Source organism: Arvicola amphibius, chromosome 3 (genome assembly GCF_903992535.2).
Source record: "Arvicola amphibius chromosome 3, mArvAmp1.2, whole genome shotgun sequence".
Lineage (NCBI taxonomy): Eukaryota > Metazoa > Chordata > Mammalia > Rodentia > Cricetidae > Arvicola > Arvicola amphibius.
In genome coordinates this window covers 105,745,206-105,756,478 of record NC_052049.1, presented here as the reverse complement: position 1 = coordinate 105,756,478, position 11,273 = coordinate 105,745,206, and the positions used below count along the sequence as shown (strand labels likewise).

At 37.0% G+C, this 11,273-nt stretch overlaps 2 protein-coding genes across 2 annotated transcripts; both read right to left on the bottom strand.

Moving 5' to 3' along the window:
* Window positions 1-263: 263 nt before the first annotated feature.
* LOC119809947 (olfactory receptor 145-like) lies at window positions 264-1,208 on the bottom strand. The gene has a single exon (XM_038323182.1). It carries the CDS (start codon window positions 1,206-1,208, stop codon window positions 264-266), a length of 945 nt encoding a protein of 314 aa, XP_038179110.1.
* Window positions 1,209-10,287: 9,079 nt separating this feature from the next.
* Window positions 10,288-11,268, bottom strand: LOC119809321 (olfactory receptor 143-like). The gene has a single exon (XM_038322169.1). The coding sequence runs from the start codon at window positions 11,260-11,262 to the stop codon at window positions 10,288-10,290; it is 975 nt and encodes a 324-aa protein (XP_038178097.1). The 5' UTR covers window positions 11,263-11,268.
* Window positions 11,269-11,273: the final 5 nt, after the last annotated feature.

Genomic DNA, 11,273 nt, shown 5'->3' with positions numbered 1-11,273 from the left:
CTTAACTATCTAGTCTAAAATTTCCTTGATAATTAACTTAATTTTGAATAATGTTAAATAATTTTAATTCTACGCTGTTCTAACCATTGAGGATTTTATGTTATTTTAATTGTTGTAGCCCTTGAAGATTTCAACACTGTGGATCAAATCCAGGGACCATGCATGTAAACAAATGCTCTACTGATGAGCTGTTTCGCTGGTTCTACCTTTAGTTGTAATCGTCACATGTCCTAATATTATCCCATGACAAATACAGATTTTACTTATGTAAGCATGCTTCTCTTCAAAGTTTTTTTCAGTGCAATGTGGACATCCTTATTTCTTATGCTGTAGATGAAAGGATTCAGCATTGGCCCCACAATGGTATAAAATATGGTAGATATTTTATCACCTTCCACAGATGCGCTAGAAGGTTTAAGATACATGAATGCTGCAGCTCCAAAGAAAAAAGAAACTGCTATTACATGGGAGCCACAGGTACTGAAGGCTTTTGACCTACCCTCTGCAGAACGAATGCCAAGAATGCTGGAAAGGATCAAGGTGTAAGAGATAAAGATTGTCAGGCTGGGCACTGTTACATTGACACCCACAACAATGAAAACCACCATCTCATTGATGGTAGTGCTTGTGCAGGAGAGCTTCAGGAGAGGAAGTATATCACACACATAGTGATTGATGATGTTGCCATCACAAAAAGTCAGTCTCAGCATGCAAACTATGTGGGCCATTGCACCCACAAACCCCATCACGTATATACCAACTGTCAGCGAATGGCAGACCTGATAGGACATGGTGACCTGGTAAAGCAGGGGTTTACAGATGGCAGCATATCTGTCATAGGCCATTGCTGTCAAAATGTAGCATTCATCAATAACAAAGAAGCAGAAGAAAAAAAGCTGAGTCATGCAGTCTGCATAGGCGATGATGTTCTGCTTCAGAAAACTCACCAGCATCTTGGGGATTATGACAGAGGAGTAGCAGAGATCTGTGAAGGAAAGGTTGAAGAGAAAGTAGTACATGGGGGTGTGCAGGTGACGGTTCAAAACAATAAGAAAGATCAAGCCTAGGTTCCCCACCATGGAGACCACATAGATTCCCAAGAAGAGAAAGAAGAGAGGCAGCTGGAGCTCTGGCTGCTGTGTCAAGCCCAGCAGGATAAACTCCTTCACAGAAGAGTCATTAAGTAAGGCCATTCTTCTCCAGGTCATATCTATGAGAACAATAAAATTCATAATATTAAAAAGGAATTCCAGGCTCTCCAAACTACCTCATTAAAATGAGATTAAGAACCAGTTTTGAATGATAAATTCAAGCTCACACTTCTCTGGGCCTCTGTATTCTACATTATTTGGAGTTCATTTAGAGAAATAACCATTAATAAATGGAAGGCTATTTCTTTGAGAATAGTATTCAGGGCACCTATGATCATTCTTGCCTTTGAAGTATCACTGTTCTTATACCTTGTCAATTCACCTCCCAAATCAGGCTCATTGGTCCTCTCCAAAGAGAAGAGACAATAACCAGGATTGCTCAGAGTTGGTATGAGAGGAAAAAAACATGCATCCAATTCATTGTTTACCTTTGTGTATAGGCAAATCACAAGTGTCACCTTAGTAACTCTTCTATTCTACTCTCACAGGGGGACAAGTACACATAGCATAAATGAGTTGTAAGGCGTATAGCCTAGGAAATTTTTTTTGCTGTTTCTAAGTTAGGCTTTTTGGTGATGAGAGAAATTCATCTTTTACTGGGTAATCCAGAGCCTCATTTCTCCAAATTCTGAAAAGTTGTGAGTTGCAGTTCATGATTTCCAGTTGTGACTTTTCCCAGAATGTCTTCTGTATCCCAGAGGTTGGTAAATAGATCAACTGATGTCCCGAAAGTCACCTGGTAAGAACCCAAGAGGGTTTCATGAGTTTGTCCTCTTAGGGACCTGATTAAAAATTGAAAGACTGTGATTAACAGGTAATTCCCCAGAAATCAAGCTTTGTTGCCATGGTGCTTGCAAACTAGTTCAATAGTAATAGCATTGGCTTATTGGCAGTACACACTATTGTTTTCTTTGGTTATTTTTGTTTGAAACTTTTATATATTAATACATTGTGCTTAATGAAGTTGATCTTCAATTTCTTACCCTCTGATTTTTTCTTCATCCTCCAACCATATTCCTCCTAACATCATCCCTTCTTTACAATTTCTTTAGCACAATCACTTCATTCATCACTACCTATATTATGAGTGTAGAGCAATCTACTTGAGAGAACGTAACTTCTCAGGGGGTTCATCCTTGAAACTGACCATGATTCTCACAGTAGCCAGCCACTGTCAATAGTTCCTCAACTAGAGGTAGAATTCATTACCATCCCCCTGCTCCTTTCTAAAATTTTTATCAGGCTTAATTTTTCAAGATCTTATGCATACTGTTGTAACCACTTTGAGGTCCTTGAGCACATTCTGAAAACATTGTTTTGATGTAGTCCTCTATGACTTCTGACTCTTACCGTCTTTCCACTGTTCCTTCCCTTATAATCTCTGAGACTTGGGAATGGAGTGTGATATGGAGGTCCCATTTAGGATTAATCATTTCATAGTCTCTTATTCTCTACCAGTTGACTTAAGGAAGATACCTGTGTTAATCACCATCTACTGCTAAAGGAAGCATCTCTAATGAAAGTTGAGAGATGCACTAATCTATGTTTATAAAGGAAATTCATTAAGAAGCAATTTAATACTGTATCAAAAGCAGAATAACAGTCATAAATACTTCCCTCAGGTCTATGTCCTATGACCTTGCCTCAGTAGTTGACTGCAAGAACTATGTTATGAACGAATTTTTTGTATGAAGCAAGTCTGAAATCTAGTCCCAAAATGTTTGATGGTTGAGTCCTCCTACAATACTTAAGAAAATATCCCACTAGTGAGTATGTTTGCCAGGTTAGCTATCCATGACTATAGCCTCATGTTTCATACCTCAGTGAAACTGAGTGTTGCATTTCATCTTTGATAGCATATATAGACTTTTAGTGCTATAAATGCTGGACAATAGCTGACTCAACTCCCAATTTTTTACAGAAGACATGAACAACTTTCAAGTAATGATGTATCCTGTTATCTCTCTAAATACAGAGAAGAGTTAATCAGGGAAGGAATAGGTTCTCACCTGCCATTGAATCATGTTGAGGGAAATGAAAGATTATGATGACTCTACAATGCAAGTAAAATTATCACAACTTTTCCGGTCTATGTGTTTGTGTTGATGATTTGGATTTGGAATTGTACATAGGTGGACCTGATCTACATATATTTTTTCAAGTAAAAATTTGCCAAAAAATAAAGAGGTGAGTACAGCAAAATGGAAATATATAGACACAGAAAAAGGGTTTTAAAAAAATGATTGACAAGAAACCGATTATGAGTGAGTACATCCCATGTTCATCTTTTTGGGTCTGGGTTATCTCACTCGGAATAGTGTTTTCTATTTCCATCCATTTGCATGCAAAATTCAAGATGTCATTGTTTTTTTACCGATGAGTAGTATTCTAACATGTATATATTCCACAGTTTCTTCATCCATTCTTCCACTGAAGGGCATCTAGGTTGTTTCCAGAATCTGGCTATTACAAATAATGCTGCTATGAACATAGTTGAGAAAATGCTTTGTAATATGATTGGGCATCTCTTGGGTAAATTCCCAAGAGTGGAATTACTGGGTCCTGGGGTAGGTTGATCCTGAATTTCCTGAGAAAGCGCCACACTGCTTTCCAAAGTGGTTGCACAAGTTTGCATTCCTACCAGCAATGGATGAGTGTACTCCTTATCGCACAACCTCTCCAGCAAAGGTTATCATTGGTGTTTTTGATTTTAGCCAATCTGACAGGTGTAAGATGGTATCTCAAAGTTGTTTTGATTTGCATTTCCCTGATAGCTAAGGAGGTTGAGCATGACCTTAAGTGTCTTTTGGCCATTTTTCGGGATCCTTGAGAAGATAATTAGAAGGTGAACCCAAAGAAAAACATATAGTAATCCTCCTGGATATTGGAAGTAGACCCGATCGCCAGGCAAAAATTGAGAACTTGAGGGTGGGGCAAGACGGGGCCAAGGGAAGATGGGGAGAGAAAAGCGTGAAGGGGAGAATGGGGGGAGCTCAGAGGAATAGGATGCTTGGGATACAGGAAAGGTGGATATGGGAGCAGGAAAGCATATATCTTAATTAAGGGAGCCATCTGAGGGTTGTCAAGAGACTTGACTCTAGAGGAGTTCCCGGGCTTCCAGGGAGATGCCCCCAGCTAGTTCCTTGGGAAGCTGAGGAGAGGGAGCCCGAAAAGGCCAGTTCCTATAGCTGTACTGATGAATTTCTTGCATATCACCATAGAACCTCCACCTGGCGTTAGATGAAGAAAATGACTGAGCCCCACATAGGAGCACCAGACTGAGCTCCCAAGGTCCTAATGAAGAGCAGAAGGAGGGAGAACATGAGAAAGAAAGTCAGGACCGTGAGGGGTGCATTCACCCATGGAGACAGTGGGACAGAACTAACGGGAAATCACCAACTCCAGCTGGAATGGGACTGATGGAACATGCGACCAAACTGGACTCTCTGAATGTGGCCGATGGTGAGGGCTGACTGAGAAGCTAAGGACAATGGCGCTGGGCTTTGATTCTTCTGCATGGACGGGCTCTGTGGGAGCCTTCTCAGCTTGGTCGATCACCTTCCTGGACCTGGGGGGAGTTGGGAGGACCTTGGTCTTAACATAGAGTAGGGAACCCTGATGGCTCCTTGGCGTGGAGAGGGAGGGAGGGGGGTTTGGGTGGAGGGGAGGGGAGGAGATGGAAATTTTTAAATATAAAAAAATAAACCATGAAAAAAAATGATTGACAATAGGCTACGAAATATACACAATCTTTATTTCTCCCTGTTATGGCATGAATATATGTTGTCTTCTACAATGTGGTCTAATTATTAAATTTGGGGTAATTGAGAGCAGTGGTAATAGCTTTCAAAATTAGGAAATCTATGGGGGAAACAATTGGCTAACAACTCAAAAAAGGGTACCTCATTCAAGGTTCTAGGTTTTCCTTTATACCCTGTGGTGTCTAGTAGTATAGAAGCAGTATCTTCAAATGATTAGGTATTTCAGTTTAAACTCACTTTAGTCATGAGACTATTTTTGGAAGCATATGCAGTAGTAGTTTAGGAAGTATTTTCTCAAAGGTCTTTAGTGCTAGTTATCCTTCCTCAAACTCTCTCCTCTACTCTGCCCTTCTATCTCCTGCCTGACCAAATCCTGCTTGCTGTTAGTCCCATTCTTCTTCTACTTCACCTGTGCTCTAGTATTACCAACATTTTCTTCCTGCCAGTTTGGGAACTCTCCATTAGAAAAGCAAAAAATAAACAAACAAACAAATCCTGTCCCTTATACTATGGATTCTCCATCCTTTCCATTACTAGGTGAAATCTTTTATTCTTCTTTGTAATGCCTTTCTTCATACATATCACATATGCCTATTAATCTAAGTCCATAACAACAAAATGATATGACTATTTTCTTCAGAGCTACTTTGAAGAACTTAAAACAATTAACCTTATATACACAGGGGGTGCTTTATAAATATAGATAGAAGAATGAATAAATTAGTATACCTTCCGAGTTCTCTGGGTATATGTACTGGATGATACAAAGAATATTTGTCCCACAGGCAGAAACTTATATAGCTCCAATGCTCTTGCTTATAGATAATAATATAGACAAGGTGTCAACCATTAGGCATGTAGATCCTCAGGTTCTTCTAGAGGTCATCAAAAGGAATCTCAGATAAGAGTTACTAAATTTAGATGGGAAAAATACTATAGCTTCCAACCCTGAATGTCGTTCTCATTTGCTGATGATACCCAATGTCTTTTACAACACCTGTAGCATATGCTCAGACCAAAGGAAAATCTATAATAGTGCATTATAATAAGGTCCTAAATTCCAAAATCAAACTCTCATCCTTTTGAATTACCATTTAGAGCCACTAAATTTTGTGACACAAAATTCAAACAAATTCAGTGCTCAGAAAAATTAAGGTGGCCAGAGAGAAGAGGGGGAAATGACTAGCACTGGAAATAGAGAAGTATGGTGAGTTGCAACAGAAATGGGTAGGAAGAGAAGAAAAGGTGGGAGACGGAGCAAGTAAGTAAATTATTCCAGACTCCCCAAAACTTAGAAACCAAAAATTCCTCAAGGCAAACATGAAATATGCCCAACAGAAAAGACATCCCACAAGGTCCCACATTGATAAGTACTTGGTGATTAGTGGGGTCTTTCTTCCCTCCTGGCCTACATGTAGGCCAACAGTTCAAAAGGGGAAAGAGACAGAAGGGCAACAGAAACCTTAGTGTGCATCCCTTAGGCATGAACAGAGATGGCCCACTAGGAGGCAGATTTGGTGAATCAGCTCAAATTTATTCCAAAGGATAAGGAATATACAGGATTGGGGAGCCTGACTACAAACCCTAGTCTGCATTAAGTGGCACGCTCCTATCTAAAGGCTTTGTATATGGCAGGGGTTCCTATAGCAGAGCTCCTAGCCCTAGTCTCCTTAGCAGGGATCTGTGTCAAGGGTTAAGCTAAAGATTAATCTGGTTTTGGACACAGTTTTTATATAAGGTCAGTCCTTGAGGCCCAGGGACATCCTTCAGTAAGGCTAAGTAGAGAGCAGGAAACATTGCTGGGGAAAGAAGAAAGGACATTTTCATACTGCATAGCTTAGAGAAAGCTACCAGGCTATGGCAGACTGCAGCCTCTACCAACCAGCAATGCCTTCCAAACATGATTCATTAAAATATATTCTATATAACATCCTAAGAACTTTTCTGTGGTTACTTTTGTTTTGACTCTTTTTTTATTTGTTTCTTTCCTCCAGTCCATATCAAGTACTTTCCAACAATGTAAATGATAGTGTTCATTGCTTCTTCGCTTGAAGTTATCCAATATCACCTCAGGCTCTTGAAATCTATCTGTCCTCTCATCTGTGAACATCTCTGAACCTGAGAGAAGGGATATGATCATTGTTTAGTTTATTATTGAGCACCACAAAGTCTCTTGTTTTCTGCGTGTTAATAAAAAGAAAATCTCTATATCAATTATCATTTTATATGAGAAGAAGCTTCTCTGACATGGGCTGGTAGGTACACTTATCTATGTGTATAGCAACAATCCATTAAGAATCATTTTAAATATGTCCATTTAAAAGAATAATAGTAATTTGTCATGCCCAAGGCCCTGAGACATATCTAGTGACAAGTCCTGGCCCCACTAACAGTGTCAGATATGCCAAGATATCCATTTGAGTAAAAAAGGCCACTTCAACAAATGGCACTAACCAAAAAGGATGCCATCTGTGTAAAGAATGAACTTCACTGCCTATTTCTTTCCTGTATTAAAATAATTTACAATGTAATCAAAGACTATGACATAAGACTGGAAGTCTTAGAAGAAATCATGGAGAAAATCGTTTAAGACATAGGCAAAATAGACAAAGGTTTCCTGAAAGGCTTCCATCAGCTCAAAAAAAAAGATGATAAGAAATTTGTATGTCTAAAATGTTTTGGCATAAGAAAGAAGCTATTTTTGACTAAAAAGATGGCCAAAAGAATAGAAGAAAATATTTAAATTCTATACATTCAGATCAATATCTTGAATATACAAAAATAATATAAAAAATTTAAAAACTAAGTACCTAAAACCAAACAAAATAATCAATTAAAAGGCCAATAAAATGTACCCATAGCTGTCCATTAATGAAACAAAAATAGTCAATAAACATTTTAAATGTTCAAAATCATCAAAAAAAACACATATATAAACAAGGAACATCAGTCTCACCCCATTCAAAATGGCAGCCGCCAAGAAATCAGATAACAATAGTGAGGAGGATGTGGACTGAAAGGAACTTTGTATATTGTTGGTGGGAAAGTAAACTCATCCTGCTAACATAAAAATCAGCATAGAGGTTTCTCAAGGTACTTGAAGTAGATTTATCAAGTGACTCACACAGCACTACCCTTTATTTGTTATTTATGCCAAACTCCAAATCAATATATTACAAACACACTATTTTCAAAAGCTAAATAATGAAAGAAACCTAGATGTCCAACAACAAAAGAATGGATAAAGGTGATGTTTATATATACAGTAGAATGTTTTTCAACCAAATGAAGCTTGAAGTTATATCCTTTGTAGGAAACTGGATATATCTCATGGTGATTTTACTAAGTAACTTGAATAAGGCTATGTAAGGCAAACATCACATCATTTATTTTATCTCCTTTGTGGGTCTTAGACTTTATTAATGGATAAAATTGGTTATTAACAATGACAGTGTTATATGTTAGATATTGTTGTTTCTTTTATAATCAAATCATTTTCTTTCCATAAAAGTGAGAGCATCAAGCATTTTAAATTACACATTTCACTATGGTAATAGTAATATGATTCACCATGAAAGCTTAACTAAACCCCTACACTTCATGATTCTAGAAAAACAGTCACTAATTAGAAGGAATAATTAATATCATTATGAAATTCACCAAGTGTGCATTTTCATATGAGAGTTCTTTAAGAATATGTGTATTTTTTTTTTAAATTTAGCCATCAAAACCTTGTATATATGGTTCTCTTCTCTGCTAGAGATCTTGGCTAGTTTACAGCCTCATAGACTCCTTCATTTTTGAATCACTGAAATAATTCTACAGAAATTCTCATTGTTGCCTTGTAATTAATTTTTATTTCCCTCTATTTCTTTGTCAGATATATAATGAGTATAAAATTAACTTCTGCATTATTATTTGTTTGGCATTAAAGCTCAAATAGATTTTTAATAGTGTACTTTATTTTTAAAATGTTGGAATTATATAAGTATCTTTCTCTGTATGAGAGAAATGAGGTAGAGAAGAAGATAACAATATATAGGGAAAGTGGGAGGGATGGTAAAGTGAGAGACATTATTTCTAGACTTGTAAATTAAACTCATAAACAAGAGGATGCATTCTCTGTGTCAATAAAAATTGAGACCAGATGGGATTCAATTGTTTAGTAGTAAGCAACAATGTTTTTAAATAAGAACATCCATGTAACAAGAGACAAGGACTAGACATTTTTATGACACTGTTCTTTATCCAAGAATGAATATTACAGTAAAAATTACAGTTGTAATACACATATCAAGAAGAAAAAATTAAATTCTCCTCATATGACATATGAGAACATGTTTGCTAATCTTTTGTCAAAATAATGGGTGTCTGAGAAATTGGGGTAGAGATGTAGATCTAATAAATACTCCCAATAATCTTAAAAATGCCACTCATTTAGATAAATTATGCATTACTTTATAACCTTGAAGATAAAAGCCTTGATTACAAAATGATGGAAACATCTTAATGATTTCTTAATATAAATCTTATTTCCAAATAATATATGTGGTAGTAGAGGGGCATTGTAGCAAAATGCCTTTATGATATTCAAAATCAAATCTCAAATCTGTCACTCAGCAGCTTAACAAGCTCATAATCATAATCCTCTCTGTATCTCAATTTTCTCATTTCAAAATGAAAATAATATTATGAAAAACGTTCTTAGAATACTGTCTAGAATTTAATAATTCAATAGATTTTATCATTAATATTTAGAAAAACAGTGTTATATTAGACAGTATTTTATTTATTCAGTAAGGCTCAATTTTTAATGCATGTAATTTTTACCTATGTCATTTCTGGTTAAATACCAAAAATATAAGATGAAAATTAAGGTGATAAAAGAAACTGCTCTCATAGTAACCAGAAAAAAATTATTGTAACTTTTACTATTATGTAACCTCTTATCTATGTTAATGAATATGTAGAAAATAAACCCATCAAATAAGGAAATGAGTATACAAAGTTCCTACAAAAATCAAGAAGGATATCAGTTAGATATAAAGAATACAAGCCCATGGATATTTCTTGGATACAAAAGACATATAAGAAAAAGCAGTAGTTACTGCTGTTACATAAAATAAGCTAACAGAACAAGGTCTTAATGTGCTATAGAAAATGGGCATTCTTTTGGAATCAAATAAATCAGTCTATACCTCCAGAAAAAGAATCATCACATAAAAGGGAAGGACAAATGATACTGTAGAAAATTTGTGGCGTGGTACTGGAGAAGTATGAGAAAGAAGAAAGTAAATAAACAAACAAACAAACAAAAAAACAAATGGATAATCAAAAAGACAAAATTTGAGACGGAGAGAGCCAACTAGTAGAAACTAAGAGAAACAACCACAGATAGATCTGCTTGTCATTCTCTTCACCGTTCTCTTCACAGCAAGCTTGACATCCTTGTTTCTTAGGCTGTAAATGAGAGGATTCAGCACGGGCACCAAGAAGGTGTAAAAGACTGAGAAAATTTTTCCCTGGCCCACAGTTTCAGCAGATGATGGCTTGACATAAGCAAGTAGCCCAGAACCATAAAAGAGACTAACAGTTATGATGTGAGACCCACAAGTTCCTATGGCTTTGGACCAACTATTACCTGATGACATTTGAATGACACTAGAAAAGATCAAAGCATAGGAGACTAAGATAATGAGGCTAGATAAAGAGATGACTGTACCCACCACAATGAAACTCACAAGCTCATTGACATAGGTGCTACTGCAGGAGAGCTGGAGGAGAGGGAAGATGTCACACATGTAGTGGTTGATGATGTTAGAATCACAAAACCTGAGCCTGAGCATACACCCTGTGTGAGCCATGGCCCCAGCAAACCCCATCAAGTAAGAACCAAACATCAGCACAAAACACTTCTCAGGAGACATAATAACCTTGTACAGCAGTGGCTGACAGATGGCCACATAGCGATCATAGGCCATGGCTGTCAACACATAACTCTCTGAGTTCACAAAAAGGCAGAAGAAAAACAGCTGAGTCATGCATCCTCTAAATGAGATGGTGTTCTTCTCTAAAAGAAAACTCATTAGCATTTTGGGGGTAAAGACAAATGAATAACAGAAATCAATGAAGGAGAGATTGAAAATAAAATAGTACATGGGAGTGTGAAGGTTTGAGTTCAACAATATGAGACTCATTAAGCTCAAGTTTCCCATCACAGTGGCTGTGTAATTCACCAAGAACAAAACAAATAACGGCAGCTGGAGCTCAGGCTGGTCTGTCAGGCCCATAAGAATGAACTCTGACACTGAAGAGTCATTTTCCATATTCATTTGATTCACATGTGGCATCTGGAAGAATA

Excerpts from the sequence above, each read along its gene's own strand:
- LOC119809947 (XM_038323182.1), bottom strand. The coding sequence starts at position 1,208 with ATGACCTGGAGAAGAATGGCCTTACTTAATGACTCTTCTGTGAAGGAG.
- LOC119809321 (XM_038322169.1), bottom strand. The coding sequence starts at position 11,262 with ATGCCACATGTGAATCAAATGAATATGGAAAATGACTCTTCAGTGTCA.